The sequence below is a fragment of the Diorhabda carinulata genome, chromosome X (genome assembly GCF_026250575.1).
Source record: "Diorhabda carinulata isolate Delta chromosome X, icDioCari1.1, whole genome shotgun sequence".
NCBI lineage: Eukaryota > Metazoa > Arthropoda > Insecta > Coleoptera > Chrysomelidae > Diorhabda > Diorhabda carinulata.
The window spans coordinates 18,706,189-18,727,334 of record NC_079472.1 but is presented as its reverse complement, the minus strand read 5'-3'; the positions used below and the strand labels follow the sequence as shown (position 1 = coordinate 18,727,334).

Genomic DNA, 21,146 nt, shown 5'->3' with positions numbered 1-21,146 from the left:
TATTATATTCATTTTCTTGTAATGCAGGCAATTATCCATTATGTAGAGTTCTTCCGAATATTTATGAAGTATCTCCAGAACCTTTTCAAGGTCATGCGATGGCTTTGGTTTCACTGCTTCCCCATTGTGATAACCAAGAAAAATTAGCGTTGTTGAATTTATTTACTTCAATGGCAAAAGACAATCCCACAGTAAGTACTGTTAGGAATTGCTAAACATTATTTCCCAAAAAAAGTCAAATTATCTAATCCCAGAAAATGAAACCATTTTATGCTGAACCTATAATGAACAGTTTTCATTTTTTCAGTTATTAGAAGCGAGCGTTCCTCAATTGTGTGAATATTTAAGTAGTCCAGTAACTGTGGGACCAACGTTAGAAGTTTTTGTTCACATGGCCGAAAGAATACCAACACTGTTGGTTGATCATATAAATGCCGTAAAACAATCAGCTCAAAAACATCCGCAAACCGTTTGTGCAGCGGCTCAAATCATCAGTGCCGTTGGAAAACTGAGCAAGGTATTCTATTACCACTTGATGTGATATGGTTGGACTCAGTAGAGATTCCTTTCGTTATGAAAAAGTCCAGGATAATAGAAATATTCCTTGAAGAGTTGATCATAGTTAAGTTGGAATTTCTGGAACCGTTGGTGATATTCATACTGAACACACTGTTTACACCAACACTCACAATTACACTGTCTGACGCGCGATTCGAATATCAAGTTATCATCTTCAGATACTGAACATAAAATAAAACCTATTAACTTGACTTACATGTTTTATATTAAATTTTCTCACAAATAACCCTTCTCTTGTGGCCCTTTGCCCCTATTTAAGCTATAGTTTAGTAGTCTAGGAATAAATGTGTTTATGCTGGAACTAATTTTCGTGGGAGAAGGTTTATTGATGGAAAAATTTAGTATAACACAAGGGTAAGTCAAGTTCAGTCAGTAGTGTTAGAAATAAATAGTATGTTCATTATGAATATCACCAACAATTCCAGAAATTCCAACTCTGGACCAATTTCAAAGTGTGTCAAGGGGACAAGTCATGTTTAAATGTTCCTTCAAATGTTTCCATGAATGGAACAATCATATGGTTTAATATTTCAATCTATTTGACAGAAATAATGGAAACTAAGCTTTCAGTGCCATTAGATGTGAAAAAATTTATTTAGAAGGATGTTTAACAGTTTGTTTGTTATGATCTCACTTTAACTTCATCTAATAACAACCTTCAGTGCATTAAGGTGCACAAAATATCGAGAAAATTGTCTTTAAATATTTAGTCCAAATCCTGAAATCAACATGAAAAAAGTAAATAATTATACAGCGTTTTGAAGAAAAAAAAATATTTTTCAAATATATGTGATATAAGGCATTTATGACTCCAAATTAAATAAATTCTAAGAAAACTAAAAAATTCTAATATTTCTTAGTACATTCTTTAGATTTAGTAAAGTCTCGAAATGAATTAGGATTATAAATGATTAAGATCATAATAAATAAAACAAGTTCTTCTTCTTCCACTTATTTTAGAGCTCCGATATTCTCAATTTTCTTCATTATCGATGACCATGATTCGGCCCATCTCTTTGGTGATCTGCCTGTTGATATTCTAGTTGGCTTCCGCTTGGATGCTTTTTTCGCCGGCCAGTTCTTCCCCATTATTCCAATATTATCTCCTGGTCTTTTCCCATTCCAACACCCTACTTGCAGCATGTTTGTCCTCCTTGTCCTTTTTTCCTTGTTCGTGCAATGTTTCTATGAGCATGAGTGTGTTCTTACCATAGGCAGGTTGCTCAGAACCTTCCTCCTTTATCCGGACTTGAGGCCGGCAAGGGTTACTCGATCCACCTAGTCGTTAACCCCAAGAGGAGTTTTTATATATATTCAAATTTTCAGGATAGAGCTCAAGACGCTTTGAATTTTGTTCTCGAATATTTCCCCAAAGCTGACAGAAGTTCTCAAACTGCGTTACTAAGACAAGCGACTTTATTATGCAGCTCTTATCCAGTTCTTTTTACCGATAAAGTTTTATTAGGAATAAGATCCAGACATCACACCAGGTAGGTTTTAGAACTAGAATTAATTAATTGAATCATTCTTCCTGATTAATTTTTAGTACAAATCAGATTAGTCAAAGTACTACGCCGACTACTCAAAGCCAAGTGACTTCTGGAGGAGTGACAATTGTGAAAGTCGGCGGGGTACATACGACTACGCCAACTCCATCTGGCGGGTATACGCGTCGTGCTAAATTAGGCGATTCGAGGAGTACGGGAAGATTACATACCGCTCCTAGTATTAATACAAACAGAAGTATGACTAAACTTAATATAGCTGGAGGTAAATTTTCCCATTATAATATTAACAAACGATATTTTTTTTTATTTGTTCTAGGCTCCGTAGGAGGACTCCACAAAAGTATGACAGGTCTAAGTTCTTCTCAACACATTAACGCTACTCCTGTACCTCCGCTGGCGAATAGTGTTACTGTGACCGGAGTAAATAAATGGACTGGGCCAAATGTTCGGGTATCTAGCGGAGGTGTAACAGTTACTACTATTTCACCACCTAGAATGCAGAGACCTTTAAGTCAAGGTCCTTTGGCGTTTATTGGAACCCATCCCACTCAGGTAAATACGATGGTATTTCTAGGAAGAATTGTGCTACTGCTAAATAAACATTAATTTTTATTGAAAAGGAATGAATAAAAGTAGATAAAGAAAAAAGAGAAATAGAGAGTAAATAGAAAGATGAATGGAAAGAGAGAGAAAAATAAAATCTAGAGAAAGTAATATATAGAGAGAAACAAGATGGAAATAAAAAAGCGAGAGAGGAAAAAAAGAGCAAGAGATACCGAAAGAAAAAAGGAGAAAACTACAAAACAAAGAAAATAGAAAAGATTGTACATTAGAAAGGTAGATAAATAGATAGACATATAAAAAAATAGAAAAAGGATAAAGAGATGAAAGAAAAAATAGGTAGATATAATACAAGTTGATAAAGAAAAAATAAGGGGATAAGAGGAATAAAGAAATATAGAAAGGGAGAAGAATGATAAAGGGGAAAACAAAGTGAAAAAGGATACAGAGAGATAAATATGAAAGATCAAGTGAGAGAAGAGCAAATGAGCAAGAGATACTAACAAAAAAAGGTGTAAGTAAGAAAACTGAAAGGGGAAGAAGAAATAAGGGTACATAAAAAGGTCGAGATAGATAGATAGATAGAAAATCAATGTTAAAAAAAATAGGAAGAGGTAGGGGGAAAATACGTTTATAGAAAAAACAAGGGGGCAACATGAAGACAGAAAGGATGGAAGAAAGTAGTAGACAAGAATAAGTGAGAGGGAAATAATAAGAAAAGAAGATACATCGAGATGAAAAAAAGGGGGAGGGGTAAAGTGAAGGAAGTAAATATAACGAGAGAAAAGAAAGATGAGCTAGAAAAGGAATAGATGTAGAGATACAACATGAAAATTATATAGAGAAAGATATAAGAATGAAAGATTATTGAGTGGTTAGTAGAATAAAGAAAAAAAAGATAAACAATTATCTAAATAGAAAGATGGGAGGAGGAAGAGAAAATAAAGAAGTGATAAAAGAAAGAATTACAGTCACAAGAGAGACATAAATAGAGGTAGAGATTGTAAGGAAAGACGATAAAGAAAAAGATAAGCAGATAGTGATAAGATGGGATATTATTAAGTTAATAGAATAGAGGAAAGAAGTATGTATACAAAGAGAAATGTGTAAAGATAAAAAAAAGTGAGAAAAAAAAGAGATATTATCTGAAGAGAAACATAAGTAGATAGAAAAGAAAGACGATAAAAAGAAATCACGACAGGTAGTGTGAAAAGAATGAGAGATTATTGAATTAGTTGGTAGAATAAGGAAAAGAAAGATAAATAGAATAGGTATACAAAGAGAAATGTGTAAAGATAAAATAAGTGAAAGAAAAGAAAGAATTGTCAGAAGAAAAACAAAAGTAGAGGTAGAAATAGTAAAGAAAGACGATAAAGAAAAAAAAACGACAGATAGTGATAAGAAAAAGATATTATTGAGTAAGTTAATACAATAAAGAAAAGAATGATACATATGTATACAAAGAGAAATTTCTAAAGATAAGATAAAGAAGTGAGAAAGAAGATATATAGTCAGAAGAGAAACATAAGCAGATATAGAGATAGAAAAGAAGGATGATAAACAACGACAGGTAGTGATAAGAATGAATAATTGTTGAGTTGGTTGGTAATGCATTTGAGAGTTTGTTGGTTGGTGGTATTTGACATAGGATTATTTCCTCTGCAAAGGATTGGATTAATAAAAAATGGTATAAATAGTAATAAGTCAATTCAAAATAATTTTTAAGGAATAGTAAATATAAAGATATATTTCAGATTTCTGGTAGTCCTTTAGTTTTGACTTCACCTTCCCTCCATTCCAATAACGCAGTTGTCGTTAGTTCGGGTTATACGGGACCAATATCCAGTGGACAAGTATCCGTGGTGAGCAGTTCTGTAGCCCAAACTATACCTATAGGTAATAGTATTGTCCATACCCCACCACCAATGCCGGCTATTGATCACACGAACTCGAATAGCGTTGCTATATCTGGTAAGTAATATTTTTTTTCTTCTTTATTTTGATTTCTTTTAATTGTGTTATGTTGTAGGTAGCGTCAACGTCAGTGGTCCCACTACGGTAATATCACGTCGGAATAATACCAGTGTTACATTAATAAATCAAAATTCGGTGGCTAATCAAAGAATGAGCGTTTTCGAACCGTACCCCATGAGGGATACCATACAACATTTTTGCGAAAAACATCTCGATAAAATTAAGAGTTATATGGAAAAAGTTTCTATTAGAATCCCATCACCGGCTAAATGTACTATTGAAGAAAAGAGACAGAAAAAGTCTGCTAAATTACATTTCGCTTGTCAAGCTCGAGGGCAGCACTGTCTCTATTCTAAAACCTATTTTACTATGAGAACTCGTAATCCACGGATTTGGATACATTTAATGTTCATATCGTTACAGGTAAGAATTTTTAATATCAATTAATTATAATTTGAAAAATTGATTTTTTTCAGGCACGTAATTCACATGCTTTAAGCTCTAGAGACGCCCAAGTAGCTTCGTTAAAACACTGTTGGGACATTTTGAAATGTGAAAACAAAACATTCCTAACGGTAGTGACTAGTGCTTTTCCTTGTGCGAAAGACCAAGATTCCATCCTTAACGAATTACGCCACTCTGGTTATTTCGACGTATTTCAAGTATGCCCTTCGAGTATACTACCTTCTGAAGCTCCAGATTCTTTAGGAATTGGTGGTGTAATTTGGGGATGTTTTTTATGTGCCCATCCCGAAAAAGCAGTTGGGTTCCTAAGAGGAGATACAAGACCAGTAATCGAAGGCCAATTGAAAGAGAAAAAAGGAAAATGGAGGTTATTTAGGCGATGGAGAACTAGGTATTTTACATTGTCTGGAGCGCATCTGAGTTGTAGAGGATCGGTAAGTAAATTGAAATTACAACTCTAACAGTTGATTAAATTTTCCAAGACTTCAATAAACAAACTAATTCAATATTAAATAACTTGGAAATAATATGGTATTGACGTAGAAATTGGACCGAAATTGATCTCAAAAGTTTAAAAAAGTTAAATATTAATTGCATTGCAACTATTGTGCTTCCTAATTAGAGCCACCTTCAAATTTCACACTTCTAATTATCTCTAGTATCTGTTTCATCTTCTAGGAAGTTAGATATACATTATGTGTGTAATCTTCCTCCCTTCCCTCAATTCCTGCTCTAATTTTATTAGGTGCTTAGTTCGAATTTATGTGAGCACTGGTGGTATCAATACGGAACGCCCTATTCACTACAACAGCACACACAATTACACTCTCTGAAGGTAGTTTACCCTTTGTCTCTGAAGAGGCTTACTTGGTTATCAAAACGTATGTTGGACCTTTTTTAAACTGTAACTTTAAGACCTATTGTGCCTCCCTATTAGAGTTACACTCACCCCCAAATTCCATAGCTTCAAAGAGGTTAGATTCTCACTTTCAAAGTTTCTTGTTTAAGGAATATTCTGCATAGTGCGTAAGAGGCACTTTCTAGAATCAAATAAACCTGAGTTTTAATCTTTCTCCCCATAGAACTAGGAATCACTACTACCACCACACCAGCACTTGCGATTAAATTGTCTTAACACTAGTGTCTTCTCTTCACTCTCTGAAGATGATAAATTGGTCATTGAAACGCATGTCATGCAGTAGAATACCTATCAGGTGTATTCTGATACAGTACTCTAAAAGGAAACCAATGAGGTGTAGCTTGATTAAAATGAATATTTTTTAGATATGGTATTATCAAAGTTCCGAAATAAAATTGTACAGATTCTTTTCATTTAAATTAAATACTCTACATGACTCTTGGACTACAAAATGTTTAATAAATTAGCTACCAATTGTTCTTTAATATTTAACTTTGCATAATTCTATTAGTATTGTTAATTTTTGAATGAAAATCATCTAAAGCTTATTAATGTACTGGAATTATTGAAGAATATTGATCAAAAATTAAATGTAAAATCCAAAAATATAAAAATATATGTTTTCTAGATGAATTAATGTTTCAGAGTGGCGGTGAATCAATCGATGTAAATCAAATAAGATCAGTGAAAGTGTCACGGGGCGCTAGAAATATTCCAAAAGCTTTCGAAATTTTCACGGAAAATCAGACTTTAATTTTAAAACCTAAGGATGGAAAAAATGCCGAAGAGTGGGTCCAATGTTTGAGCATCGTTGTTGCACATTCCCACGCCAAAGAATTGCCTAATAAGAGCAATTCTTTACCAGCAAGAGGTATTAGCTCTAGTCGAACTGTTGTGTGATTGATTTAATCTTTTTAAATCATTTTGTTTCTTTATCGGTGGAATTGAATCTAGTACAAATATATTCCTCAACAGTAATGTTATATGCTCAAATAATGTACGAAAAATACGATTCTGTTTATCTGTATAAATTCATATATCGTTTTATTGGGGTACATAAATCGAGTACAAAGTTTACTTCTATAAAACGCCAAATTTTTCTATTTTTTTTATTAAAGTATTGGATTAAAATGACTTTAATATAATCAGGTGCATTTATGTAAAATTTTGATCTCGTCAATCGATTATTCTTTCCATATAAATGAAGAAACTAAACAGACTTACACTTGCATTTTTTTGTGTTGTAATCTTGTAGCGTGAACAATTTTTTATTTATCTTCCTACCACTTATTTATTTTTTTCTTATGTCAATTGAACTTTCACATTTAAGTCAAAAGCTCAATGTATGACCATAAAAAGACTATTTTCTTCATGATAGTGACTTTTTTCCTTCAAAGTACATATGAACTACTAATATTTTTGTAGTATTCAATATAAATGTAAATATGTTGAACAAAACTTTTTATACAATTTCAAAATGCTTTTTACAATGATCTGAATTAATATAAGTCCATTATTTTTAGATCTAAATTTGTATGTGTATATTTTTTATACTCACTTTTTTACACATTGTTTTGTTTATAACTACATTCCAACTTTTTAAAGATATTTTATATGATTGTTACACAATAAAGGTTTTTATAATTATATGTTTTATTATTATAATTCTATACAACAAGATAAATTAGGTGTGATCAATCAAAATGCGATTTCTAGCACTGCACGTTAAGATAACAAAAAAGTCATTGCATTCCCCCCCTCAATTAGAATATCACCAAGATAAGAAAGCCGTTGGCCCATTTTTCTCTCTATGGCATCTATCAAACGAACACAACTATCCCTTTATGATGCAGATCAACAGCCAGTTTCTTCATATTTTATTTTTTAATTTGTAACAAATTAAAGACTTGCTGTTCCACGTGGTTTTGGTTAAAAGATTTAGCAGCAATTAGATTAGATGAGCTAGGGCGCAAGGTCGTGAATCTCCCTCACTAACACTTTGATCTATTGTGTCCACCAGTCTGAGGAAAACTACCATATAAAGTGAGCTACCTGTCTGTTGTCTATGCAGCTTACCACCTCAGGCTTTAGAAAGCTTCAATGAAAGGTACCTTGGTCTTGGTTTATGGATTGCCTTGCACTCACAAAGGTGTTTGGCAGTTTCCTTTGGATCCTTACCGAAACGACAACAGTTGCCGGGTGTTTATCCGATGTTCTTCAGATGTTAGTTCAGCAGTAAGCATACAAATAACTCTTTTTTAGTTCGTCATTGTTCAATGGAAGGGCTTTTTGAGATCAATTGGTGGAATAGGAAAGAAACCTTTTGGATAGTTTAAGACCTGAGGTCTCCGTTTTCTTCTTTTTTTCCAACTTTGGGATACCTAGTTTTGACTCTAGATATGTCAAAACATAGGGTTGATAGAATTTTGTCTTTATTTTTCCCATACCATAAGGGGTTGCTCTTATAAGAGACCACAGTCAACTTTAGGGGCCACAGAAATCTTAATCTTAATATATTCCTTAGAAACAAAGAAAGACAATTATTTTTATAAGGTATTACTTAACATTTTCAATTGTTTTTCAAAACCAATATTTGGCTTGACGCAACTCCTAACTTTTCTACACAACTGTAAAGCCCCTTCATAATCAAATCCCTTTTTTAAGATTAAATAACCGATTACAATAGATGCAGATCTACTCACACCTGCATTACAGTGTACCAATATTTGATTGCAATCTATATGTTGATCTATAAATCGTATAGCTATATCTAATGTACTTTTTAATTCGGTTTCTGGTAAATCTAAACAATCTATATATTTATAAATGATACTACGGTACTTCTCTGATGGTTCAATTCCTATACTTAACACAACTCTAATATCAAAACAGTCTAAAACTTCTTTTTCGCAGCAATCTTGGGCTCCTAAATATAAATTGTTTATTATTTTTACTGGAATTCTATCAGGTTTAGTGTCTACAATATATCCAACACATTCACCAATTATTTCAGATTTGTCTTTAGTTTCTTTAATTATCTTGCCATCGACTGTAGTAACTATAGTGTCCGTATGTTTTAAAGACCCTTTTTTCGATTTAATGGCTTCTCTGAAACTCATTGTTCACCAAAGTTACTAAATACAAAAACGTTCTAGCTAGAAGCGACTTCCAAATATTTAATTCAATGTAACAAAGTCATATTGTGTAGAATACTATTATATTTTATGAATGCAATTACTCTCAATTGTTGAACGGTACATTCATTTTATGATTTTTTTAGTATTGACATCGTTTCTGTTTAGTTATAAGCTGCTTCCCAATTGCACAATTTGAGCCCCCAATCGAGCACATGCGTGCGCATGTTTCAAGTTGTCATTTTTGAGATCTGTGCGTCAAACACGGTTGCGTTTTCCCTTGCCCCTCAAACACCAGATACTTAAATGTTTCGGCTTCGTGAGCTTCAAAATTGCGCTTTAAACACAAACTGAAGAAGAAAGTGCCTAAGAAGCTTATCTATTCTTATTACAATAAATAAAATAATTTGTGATATGTTTCAGAATTTGACACTTGACACGTGTCAAGCTCATAAGCGTCGAGTCCATGAGTTACGTGCACAAAATACTTGATAAATTGGTAAGGGGTAGATATCCGGAACATGTATAATAAAACATGTTCCGTAATTCCGTACGTCCAATGTATCCTCGGACTTTGGTAAGGATTTTTAGTCTGGCGCAGTTTATAATATTCATTTTATTTTACTAGATAACTTTGAATTCAAATTGTAATATTAGATGTTCATAAATCGTTCGAGGAGAAATGTATGTTCAAAACATATCCTGAACAGAGCATACGCATTTGACACATCCAGAAGAATTTCAGAATACATTTGGGGTGCATTCCACTAAGCATTCACGACAATCAAGTTCACGACCATGATTTTTCCCGTAGTCTAGATAATAACATAGACAAAACAAAAAAATAAAGCGAAAGCTTCAATAGGTTATGTTATATTTGTAAGCTATTGAATTTTTTAGTGGAATGCTTATCTGATTTTCATTAAAGTAAAATCAAAATATCTTCTGCGGCGACAGTAAAATATTTCTTGATGCGTCACAAGAATGCTTCAAAAGTACTTATAATATCCCATACCGCATCAAGTAATGAGATATATTCTCATGGCTGTAATCTGAGTTGCTTGAGTTTTGAAAATTCCACCAATTCTTTCAACGCTCCCTTCGACCCACCTCTTTACAAGAGTCGTCGTTAGTCATGACGTCATGAGTGACATCTCGCCGCGACCACAATGATCGTAGTCGCTATTTGGAACGCCCAAGAGTATTTCAGGTACCGTGAACTCTTAGTAGAATGCACCGTAGAATGTGTCCCAATTATCTAACGCGAATGAAGCTAATAATAAATATGAACATAGATTATTTCTTTCTTCTTTTTCTCAGATGTATGGTCTAAATAATTTAGTTATACATCCAGGTTTTTCTATTTTTATTTAATTACTGGGAAATCGACATAAATAAAAATATTTTATCTTTGCGGAAATAGTTGAGAAATTTGGAACAAATCTATTTAATATATTTTTTTGTTACTGATTGTGGTAGAATGTTTCTAATAAATAAAAAATTCCAATTACTCTTCGTTTATCTATCATTCGTATTTAACATTTCTTCTTATTGACCTTTGATGTCTCAAAATGATAAGTTGATAGCTACAATATTAAATTGATGGTAATTTGTTGAGAATATATATTATTCATTTCTATTTATTTATCATTATTGTTTAAAATTGTTGAATCAGGCAACCAGCTTATCAGTAATGTCATATGAAAAGTATACACTTCGGTATTCATTAAGATTTAATTCTTCATTAATATTGACGTAACTGTAACAATCATTTATAAAGTACAATTTGTACTGGATACATGTTATACACCAGTATTTTCTGTTATCCAATCTATATAATTCGAAACTTTAGTATAGACTCCTGGATATTCTGCTCGTGCGCATCCAGTTCCCCACGAAACTATTCCAATAATGGTACCATCTAATTCCACTGGTCCACCAGAATCACCAGTACACGTATCTTTGCCGCCGGTTCCCAATAAACCAGCACAAAACATATTGTCAGTAACGTTATTTATTGACGAATAAATAGTCCTGCACGTTTCTGAATTGACAGTAGGTACTTCAACTTCTAGGAGCTGCGTCGAAACTGATCCCGATTCCGATGTAAGTCCCCAACCAGAAAGTATAACAGTAACATTGTCTGCAACTTCCTCGCCAGACTCGGGAAGCGTAGCAGCTGAAGCGGTACTTGTAGTTATAGCAGTAGCTAGATATAATAAAGCAATATCGTTATCATATGTTTCGTCATCGGCGAAATCCGGATGAATTATGTATGATGATACTGAAGAAGTTTGTCCTCCCGAATTACTAAGAGCGCTACCAGCTCGAATGTTTATGTTTTTCGTATATCCTTCGGTAAGGCAGTGAGCTGCAGTTACCACCCATCTACTCGAAATCAAGAAACCGCTGCAAAAATGTTGGTACCGATATTGAAAGGAAACTTGCCAAGGGTGGTCAGTTATGTTTGTACTTTCACCACCAACAATCATGAGATTGGCGCGCTGAGGTTGTTCAGCTGAAAAAAATAATTACATTCATAAAAATTGTGTCTTGATCAAAGATACATATCTACTGTCAGCGTCGGATTTAGGGACACACACAATGATTGTTTACTCTATATATTAATATAATATAATAATTTTTTTTTCAAAGTTCTACGTAGTCTTTTCGTACGTGGACCGTTAGTTCTTCTATTAGCTCGTTGTCATGGTTTGCCATCTGCTGATTGTATGTTACGAATCTCATTTTTGACGTAGGGAATGTTGAAATCAGTGTGGAGGGGATGATTACTGACATACCACGAAGCATTTCTTATTGTTTTGGATTGAAACATTTGTATTATGTTGATCGCGGTAGGTTTAGCGCATCCCCAGGGCAATGCCATCGGTCAGATTCGAATTCAAAACCAATCACAGAATGCGAAATGTGTATACAGAATGTAAATCGGTGCCAAACGCGCGTATGAAATGTCGTCACAGTTTGCCGCTGTTAGGCCACCTGAAATGCCACCAAAAACCCGCCAATATGGTTAGATTAGGTTAGGTTAGGTTAGGCCCTATACTTTCCTTAATCTATTTCAAAATATTTAAATCGAGGTGATAAATTTGTTACATTGTCGACGGCAGCCATCTTACCGAAATAACGATAAACAGAAACTAAGACTGAAAATTGAATTTGCTACTTAAGATGTCTAAATACTTAAATACTCACAAAAATAAACAGCAACGCCATCGCGTCTGTGACATTCCATACGCGCGTTTAGCAGCGATTTAAATTCTGTATGCACATTTGGCACTCGAACTGTGATTGGTTTTGATTTCGAATCTGACCAATGGCATTGCCCTGGGTGCCAAATATCGGCTTTAAGATTGATTTGTATATCAGCAATTTGTTGGTTATTGACAAGTACATTTCACGAGCATTGATATCTAGTTGTTTTCCTTTAGCCTCAATGTGTTTTTTCCAGGTAAATCGCTGATCTAGATGATGGTCGAGGTATTTGGTTTCAGTTGCTACGGGTATTCGTATGTTGTTCATAGTTTCTGGAGGGCATTTATTCTGACGTATGTTGAAGTCTGGGTTGATCTTAGTTCGCCATCATTAAGCGGCTCAATATGATTTTGTAAATCTTCAGTAGATGTCAGCGGGTCGTCGTTTGTAGCTAAAACGGCTACATCAGCGAATTATTCAAAATGTAAATAATGAATTGAAAGTGCGAATAAAATCTCTAGTAGAAATATATTCGATCTACAACTTGAATTATTGTCTGAATTACAGCAATTCATTCCTCTTATCAAACTTCAACCCGAATTGATTAATAATACAAATAATTTATCAATACCATTGAAAATGCTTAATTGGATCGTTGAATCAGTTATGATCGAAACTTTTCCGAATGTATATATACCGATTGCTCGTGACGATACCTATAGCGAATTTTGAAGTAGAAAGGTCGTTGTCAGTTTTGAAGAGGATAAAAAATGTTGGTACATCGCTGTACTATGTTGGATGAGCGATTGTCGACATTAACAAGGCTGTGCATTGAAAATGGGTTGTTACAGAATATGAATTTTGTTGAGAAAATTTTGCCACGACAAAGTCGAGAAAGAAGTTTATTTAATTTGAAAATAATATATTACATAAATTAGCCCCAGGGCCCACTACTTTATCCGACGCTCAGTAGCGGATTAAGCCCGTCAGAGGTTCGGGTCGGCAGAGTTGAATGAGGCCCCCCAGCTTTAAAAAATGTAGTTTTACAAGCTTTTTATTTAATTCACATAAGTGTCAGTGTGAAGTTTGACGTCAAAAAAGTAAACCAGAGTTACGCAATAAATTAAAAGAAAAAATATGTCCACCGAAATTGTGAAAATCGAAAAATTGGAGTATCGAGCAATCATAAAGTACTACCTGTATTTAAAAGGGTTAAGAGGTAAGCAGATTTACGAAGATATGCTTAATATCCTTGGTGATCAATGTCCTTCGTATGCGACCGTGATAAATTGGACTGCAAGCCTCAAAAGAGGTAAATTTTCCATTGAAGATGATGACCGATCGGGAAGGCCAGTTTCTGTGTCAGGCCCCGAAAATATCGATGCAGTTCATGACATGATTTTATTAAACTCGTTCATCATATAGTTCATGTCAATTTGGACATGAGGGAAATTGCTGGAAAGTGGATCCTCGAATGTTTGAATGTTCACCAAAAGCGAACAAGATTAGAAGCATCGCGTTCTATCTGTGCTCGATCTGAAAACGATGTATACTTCTTAAACCGAATTGATACTATGGATGAAACTTGGGTACATTTCTACGATCCGGAAACAAAGCAACAATCGATGGAATGGCGACACTCTGGTTCTCCAAGACCTAAGAAATTTCGTATCCAAAAATCTGCTGGAAAAGCTCTTGCTTCAGTTTTTTGGGATTGCCATGGAGTAATTAAGATTTATTTTTTGGATAAGGGTAGAACAATAACTGGAGATTTAGGCTTTGAATCACTAGAACAGCCCCCTTATTCACCAGATTTGGCTCCGTCTGACTATTATCTCTTTCCTCCACTAAATAAAAGTTTAAAAGGTCCTAAATTTTGTTCCAACGAAGAGGTAATAAAAGCTATGGAGGTCTGGTTTGCAGAGCAAGAAGAAACATTTTTTTTTAAAGGTATAGAGACGTTGCAGGTTCACTGTGATAAATTAAGAGGAGTTGAGTATGTTGAGTAATAAAATATTTTGACATTGAAATTTTGTTTGGTTCTATAGTAGGCTAAGAATTTTTCAATATATCCTCGTATATCTACAATATGAAATTGATATCGATCGACAAACAAAAAATAGATGAAATAAATCAAATTTAGTTTTTTGTATTTTTTGTAACGTGTTATATGTGTTTTCGTACCTTCAATTTACTGAACTCTTCAATAACTTCAGTGAAATCGATTTCTTTTGAAATTTTTCTTTCTATTGAGAGCAGGTCTAGATTAGCCAGTCGTTCTTGATCAATGGTCTTGAAAATGGTCAAAAAGTGTTGAAGTATAAGCGATATACAGGGTAACTATCACTGAAGTCCCATTTTATTATAAATTGTAGGATTTCTTGGGCTCTCTATTTGGCAGCAACGTCCATACTCGTATCGGTGACTTTTACATGCTTGCGGTACCTTTTTATTTATTGGAAAACTTGCTCCTTGTCAAATTTACCATAAATTTGTATCAGATTGTCAACTGCTATAGCCAGAGCTTCATCTGAAGCTTCTAGCATGACCTTTGTTTCAATAATTTGGAAAATATTATTAATTTGTTTCATGACCTATATCGTGACGACAATTCTTGTATAAATCGGTCTATTCATTCATACATTGACCGACGTATGTCCTAAACTTTTTTGTTGTGTTTTTACCCAAGGGGAAACCACACGAAGGCATAATTTTGGTTTCTTTTTATTGCACTACGTCCTGAGAAGGACTGAGACATTATAACTCATTTGATCGTCTTCAAAAGTGCGCTTCTTGTGGGTCTTTCATTTATTTTAAAACTTCGATGGTACTAAGCACATTTTTAAAGTCATGTTTAGGATTTGATCAGGGAAGGCATTTGAGACCCACCAAGATCGGCCGCCCTTTCCGTTCCCCTGTTAGTCCGCCACTGACGACGCTGCATACTGTTACGAATAAATTTCAAGAATTTAGTTTCGTTTTATACTTCAAAGATAGCATACTTTGTTTTAATCAAATTGTTTGATGGTAGTTGAAAGAAAAAAAAAATGTTAACAGTCCACTTAATAACAGTTCCCTTTAAGGTCAAATAAACTGGTAGTATACAGTGAACTCTAAAAATAATAATTTTCTTACCAATCACAGTATTTACTGTTAGAACAGTTAATAGTACCAAAAACATGGTTGTTATTGAAGATAACTCCGTGATGAAACTGGAATATCTTTCAATTTTTATTTTTCTTTTATGGTACGAAATGAAATATTATTTTTCTAATCTATATACATACTTTCTTTTAATCTATAGTATTAAACTATATTGGTAATAAAATAATTTCCCAATACAAATTTTTAGCTAGATATTTATAACGTAGATTAGAATTCAATACAATAAAAATTTGTTTAGAATGAAAAAAAAATGTAGAAAATTTCAATCAAACAAGGCGACAGAAAAGATCGTTTTGATTTTTTTGGGGGGCAATAGACGAATTTCAAGTGTTTTAAGAAAGTAAAATTTTTCCTTTACGGGGCTGCCGGGGTGATTTTCTTGTGTTTCTTTGTGTGTACACGCTGAAACATTCAAGGCTTGAAAGCACCATACAGCGGCGGCTGTATTAATCCTTGTCGACGGCCATTTTTAGCTGATGAACGATTTCACAATTTGACCGTGGCGTCCGTTTGCACCTCATGCGGCAGAAATTCAAGCTTCATCGATAATTCCCACATCGCCATATGGTGAAATCCGTTTCCAAGCCTCACCTCACCGATAGTCGGTCCTACAGATTTTCTGCGCTTTTCCTGTGACCTGGTCAGCCTGTTCAACAATCAAATGGTCGATGACATGGAACAAAACAAACCCATCACAATCCCAGCTCTGCCAGGATTTCTAGGTCGCTAAACCTAATAGGTAGGCAAAAGTCTTGTTCAATTCTTGCATTTATGTTATTCATTATCTTAGAAGAGTTTTCCAAAACTTCATTTACAGAAACATCAACTTTATCTGTATCTTTAATGTAGTTTTAGCACACTAATAGCCTTTGTTAAAGTCTTTTTCAAAAAATTCTCTCAAATTTTTATTTTTCTTTTACTTTTTTAGGAAATACGACTTGGGAGCCAGCGCGTCTCTAAACGATAAAGTATTTGTTTAAAATGAATAGGTATTCAATTCTAAGCTAATACTTTTGAGTTCTTCTGTACGTATTCTACGTGAGTTACCGACTCTCGTCGCCCGTGCTCGGCCACAGTCGTTTTCGAAATGTAAAAAGCCGGACAAGCTGGACACCGCTTATTATGGCCGGACACGATATAAAAAAGCCTACCTATGTCCGGCTTTATCCGGACGCCTGGCAACGCTATTCATAAGTAATGTCAGTTTTCAAATATGAAAATTCCTACGCCCTTTCAATTTGTCTCTCTAATTCTATGAAACAACAATAATATGGCTTATAGTTTCTAATTATAAATGAATAGACGTACATAAGAAAAAAACTATCTATTTCTCATAAAAATTAATGATTATCAATAGTTTTAGTATATAAATTCGATAAAAAACCGTTAAGCCCCGAGACTGCGAACACCAATCAGAAAGCGTTACGTCACGTCAAGCAAAACATCATTTTTGTTGTTGACGTTTTCATACATCAGGTTACACCGAATTGTTTGACGTTTTTCGCATTTAGTATGTTAATATTCTTGGACAAAACACATTAGTTTTATTTTACATTTACATTATCTAGGTAGATAATATTGTGTGTTGTACTAACATCGAAATGATCTACACAATAATACATTCTTCTATTGATATTCTTAAAATATGAGCGTCACAACTACTAGCAAATGTTAACCAATTTTCCCGTGTGGGTTGATTGGTTAGAACATATGTAAATAATTTGTTTGGCGTTTTTATGGTTGCACTTTTACTCTGAGACACTACTTGCTAAACGAATGATTCATTTTTAGAAAACCGTTGACACTTGACACAGTTTTATTTTGCGTGCCGTGACGTCATTCAAGACGCCATGACACTACTCAGCGTTTTTGATGGAAATCTAAATTGTTATTTTTAAATACAAAATACGGAATGCAAATTTAGCTTTTTCTTTAAAACATAGTTTTTTTGGAATAAAATAGATATTAAATAATATAATTGACCCAGTTTTCAAATTTAGTCAACTATAGCCTAGCTTTACTTTCTATTAATCAATTTCTCTTTGTTTATTTACGGCGCAGTACGTTTTTATAATAAATAGCAGCCGTGGCAAAATATGTGAAGGCACATTTAATGAGTGAATGGCACAGCGTTAGTTTAATCGTCTAAATAGTAGAGATTTAACGCTTGAAGATTGTTTTTTGTATAATTATAATTGAACGTTAAAATCCAAAATTACCAGTTAATTTTTCATGTCATCGTACTGTATACTTATTTTTCTTAAAAAAAATTAATTAATTTACTATACAATATCGATGCAATAAATTAATTAACAGTAAAGTATAAATACCTTAATGGTAATTGATCGATTATTCTAAATCCTTATCAAAAGGTAGTATAATTTCTATATTTCATAAACCGTTTATATTACTTTTAATCCTAACAATATTATCCCTGAAATGAGAGCCAGACAAAAATTATATTTTAATTGAGATAGATCTTATTACTCATGTCTTTCTTTACAATATACGCTCCATCAAATTTACTTATACTTTGACGTCATACCCAACAGACACACAAAATAAATATAATCTTGGCTATTAGTACTTTGACGTGCGCGTAACAAATATTTTATTATACTTTTTTAGTAAAAAACAGATGTCACTGTTGATTTCCATGAAATAGTTTCACGTCACTTTTTTCAACAAAGTAGACAGTTCAGATAAGGGAGTTACGATATATATGTACAGTATATTCAATATTTCCGTAACATATATTCTTAAATATATTAAATCTGAATATAAACGTACTGTGAATTAATTTTAAATAAATATAAGACATTAGATGCTTTAGAAAAAAACCGTATTCATTGAATATATCTGAATGCCAGTAAAAATTCGTTTGGAAAATTACTGTATAGGACGTGTATCTATACTTAAGAGACAAGTGTAGGTATATATTGTGAGTATACTTTTCTACTGTTAATAAAAGCGGAATATAAGGAGTTTTACTCATATGTTAGTGATTATATACCGATGATTCTTCTTTTATCTAAAAATTATGAACGGTATACTTAAGGACAAGGAATCTCGTATAGAAGGAAAATTGAGCAAATGTCAAATAACAGTTCAAAAATGTTCCTGCGCTGGTGTAGACAGAGAGTATGAGATGAATTGAAGTATGCCGAGTTAAAAAATTAATATCATAGTTATTATTGAAAATTTAAACGACAAAATAATGTAGTAAATATAAACAAAAAAGAATTATAAAATTTACCCCGATGCTAATGCTTCATTACCCAAGCAGCACAGTGTCGTTACTATGACGTCAATTATAGGCCATTGGCGACCAATGGGGACGTCTAAAAAGACGTCTAAAATGACGTGATTATGACGGGTTAATGTCACATCCTACAGACGTCAACTAATGACGTACCTAGTCCGGCTGGTGAGACGTCAAAATGACGTACTTACTTTTGACAAATGACGTATAAGTAGGATCAAAAATATAAAAAAATGCGTTCAAATTAATACGTTTATTACAAAATCTTAAAAAACTACATACTATTACACTTATAGAACATAAAAGTTGAAATAAGGAATTACTAATGATGCAATAATGAAAATGACAACCATTCCTGCTTGAAAGGAAAAACAATACATTTCGAAAAAACTTTGTGGCAGTGCAATAACTCGATATACTCTGATAAATTTTGGATAAATTCTTTTGAGTCGACAGGGTATTTGTAAAATGAACGGTAATCCTGAAACCTCCTACCTAATATAAAAACTGCTCCATTATTATCCACTACATTTTCTATTTTGAAAACCAGTCCTTCTAAGGTAAGACAAAAACAATTTGCTTCTGAATATGATGCAATAGAAAAAATAAAATCTTTATAATGAAGCTTTTTATACTGCTTGCAAGAGAAATTTGGCGTTGGTCCTAAGAAATGGGACAATTCACATTTACAGAAGTGTTCATCATCAGGTGAAGTAGAGTCATGTTTTTCGTACACTGTCATTTCAATTTCTTTTAAGCGTCTATTAATCTGTTGTAACGGTTTATTCGGAGACTGAACTAACGATTTTAAATGGTGGAGATAATGCAAGAGATGAGTAACTACTGTACGTCGAACGTACCTTGAAGCTGCCCAGTTTGACAATTTCGAATGCAAATCGCTAGGCGGCGGTTCATTAGAAAATAAATCGTTAGGGGGCACGTTACTGGAATAGGAAGTCAAATGGTTGTATAACGTCGCATCATTGAAGAGCAAATTTTCATTAGGCGAGTTTACATTAAAATCTAAATCTCTTGAGGAACAGGTGTCATTTTCACTTTCACACATTGAACCAGCAAAAAAAAACGGAATTTGATGATTCATTGGAATCATTATTAACTATTAAAGATGTATTATAACAATTCTGACTCACAGGTGCTAAATTTGCTTCTGCCATCCTTCTGTAGAGTTGTCTTTGACTAACAACACTTTTTTTCTTACGGGTTGCCATGCTGCTGCTTTTTCAATTTCTCTGGTGCATGTTTCAACCACACCTTGATGGTATCTTCTATTTCTTTCTGACTGACTAGAGGGGAGCTTTTTCTTACAGCACCTAAAAATGTTGTTTCAGATTAATAATAAGTATGCACCTACAAGTGAAAACACTTACCAATAATCACATCCTTTACGTTTAAGTTTTTAAAAGCCTTTTTCTCACCTCGTTTGCCACAAAAATTCCAATTAGTTGCAAGAGAATAAATGAACAAAAAATTTAAAATGCGGTTTGTATGTCCAGTAAAATCTCTCCCTCCAAAAGTCGATAGATATGCCGACTGGAATCACATAATTTAAATTGTAAAATACATATTAAGTGGTACAGAACACCCACCAAACCGCCAAACAACTTTTTGCTGCCGTCCGCCATTACGCGCACACGCGTTCACACCAGCAGTCCAGCACGCATGCGCCTGCACGTCTCGTATCGTATCGTGGCATTTCGATTAAAATCGCGCCAAAATTAAATCTTGGTCGACAGCCTCGACAGGAATCGATGCTAAAAATAATTGTTTCCTACTAATAAAATAGTTAAATAATTGTTAATTACAACATTCTCACTTCATCTTTAAATTCAAATTGCATTTCCACTTAAAACGTCAGTTTAGTATTTTCATTGCTAATTAATGAATTTATATTTATATCCAAATTTTAGGTAAACAACAATTTAAAATGTACAATTTTTTATAAAGCACGTATAGGGCTTAGTTTTTGTAATAAACTTTCGTTCTAATTTTTTTTATAGTTGATTAAAAAGCACTTAAAACGACCGAAAACAAACGTACGAAAGACGTCTCTAGACGACGTCAAAATGACATCTAAAATGTCACGTCATATGGACGTCGCTTATTGGTCTACGACGTCGCCGACTAATAATGTCCAATAATTGACGTCATTATAACGACACTGTGCTGCTTGGGTAGACATAGATTTTTCTTACCTCTAGCCTCCATACTTAACATTTATTAATTTTCATACTTATGATCATACAATTAATTTGATAAATATATTTATAAAAATATTCAATAATGAACAAATTGTTACTTAAAGGAATCAACTTGTTTTGTGATTAGGTGTATCTAGGTTATTCAAA

General features: G+C 33.5%; 4 protein-coding genes across 6 annotated transcripts in view; 1 reads left to right on the top strand and 3 right to left on the bottom strand.

Moving 5' to 3' along the window:
- The window catches only part of LOC130902287 (protein melted), a 35,861-nt gene extending 28,828 nt beyond the window's left edge, over nucleotides 1–7,033 (top strand). For 2 of the 3 annotated variants that reach the window (XM_057814278.1, XM_057814276.1), the window contains exons 4-12: nucleotides 28–191; nucleotides 308–517; nucleotides 1,906–2,069; nucleotides 2,126–2,349; nucleotides 2,404–2,639; nucleotides 4,403–4,619; nucleotides 4,678–5,045; nucleotides 5,099–5,521; nucleotides 6,652–7,033. In XM_057814278.1, coding sequence (XP_057670261.1) covers nucleotides 28–191; nucleotides 308–517; nucleotides 1,906–2,069; nucleotides 2,126–2,349; nucleotides 2,404–2,639; nucleotides 4,403–4,619; nucleotides 4,678–5,045; nucleotides 5,099–5,521; nucleotides 6,652–6,906 — 2,261 coding nt within the window. In that variant the 3' untranslated portion in view covers nucleotides 6,907–7,033. The remainder of the gene's footprint in view (nucleotides 1–27; nucleotides 192–307; nucleotides 518–1,905; nucleotides 2,070–2,125; nucleotides 2,350–2,403; nucleotides 2,640–4,402; nucleotides 4,620–4,677; nucleotides 5,046–5,098; nucleotides 5,522–6,651) is intronic. The other variant, XM_057814277.1, reaches the window with a different exon arrangement.
- A 68-nt stretch (nucleotides 7,034–7,101) lies between these two features.
- LOC130902289 (probable dual specificity protein phosphatase DDB_G0283417) lies at nucleotides 7,102–9,579 on the bottom strand. The gene has a single exon (XM_057814281.1). It carries the CDS (start codon nucleotides 9,123–9,125, stop codon nucleotides 8,553–8,555), a length of 573 nt encoding a protein of 190 aa, XP_057670264.1. The 5' UTR covers nucleotides 9,126–9,579; the 3' UTR covers nucleotides 7,102–8,552.
- Nucleotides 9,580–10,860: 1,281 nt separating this feature from the next.
- On the bottom strand, nucleotides 10,861–15,598 carry LOC130902762 (trypsin-like). The gene is made up of 2 exons (XM_057815045.1): nucleotides 15,489–15,598; nucleotides 10,861–11,658 (listed from the first exon to the last, which is right to left on the bottom strand). Exons 1-2 carry the CDS (start codon nucleotides 15,532–15,534, stop codon nucleotides 10,943–10,945), a joined length of 762 nt encoding a protein of 253 aa, XP_057671028.1. The 5' UTR covers nucleotides 15,535–15,598; the 3' UTR covers nucleotides 10,861–10,942.
- Nucleotides 15,599–19,018: 3,420 nt separating this feature from the next.
- Nucleotides 19,019–20,539, bottom strand: LOC130902763 (uncharacterized). The gene is made up of 3 exons (XM_057815046.1): nucleotides 20,388–20,539; nucleotides 20,169–20,331; nucleotides 19,019–20,111 (listed from the first exon to the last, which is right to left on the bottom strand). The coding sequence occupies exons 1-3, from the start codon at nucleotides 20,421–20,423 to the stop codon at nucleotides 19,996–19,998; spliced, it is 315 nt and encodes a 104-aa protein (XP_057671029.1). The 5' UTR covers nucleotides 20,424–20,539; the 3' UTR covers nucleotides 19,019–19,995.
- Nucleotides 20,540–21,146: the final 607 nt, after the last annotated feature.

Excerpts from the sequence above, each read along its gene's own strand:
- LOC130902289 (XM_057814281.1), bottom strand. The coding sequence starts at position 9,125 with ATGAGTTTCAGAGAAGCCATTAAATCGAAAAAAGGGTCTTTAAAACAT.
- LOC130902762 (XM_057815045.1), bottom strand. The coding sequence starts at position 15,534 with ATGTTTTTGGTACTATTAACTGTTCTAACAGTAAATACTGTGATTG. Across the intron at positions 11,659-15,488 it reads AACAGTAAATACTGTGATTG|CTGAACAACCTCAGCGCGCC; the intron begins GTAAGAAAATTA and ends TATTTTTTTCAG.
- LOC130902763 (XM_057815046.1), bottom strand. The coding sequence starts at position 20,423 with ATGGCGGACGGCAGCAAAAAGTTGTTTGGCGGTTTG. Across the intron at positions 20,332-20,387 it reads AAAAGTTGTTTGGCGGTTTG|TCGGCATATCTATCGACTTT; the intron begins GTGGGTGTTCTG and ends ATGTGATTCCAG. Across the intron at positions 20,112-20,168 it reads CGTAAAGGATGTGATTATTG|GTGCTGTAAGAAAAAGCTCC; the intron begins GTAAGTGTTTTC and ends CAACATTTTTAG.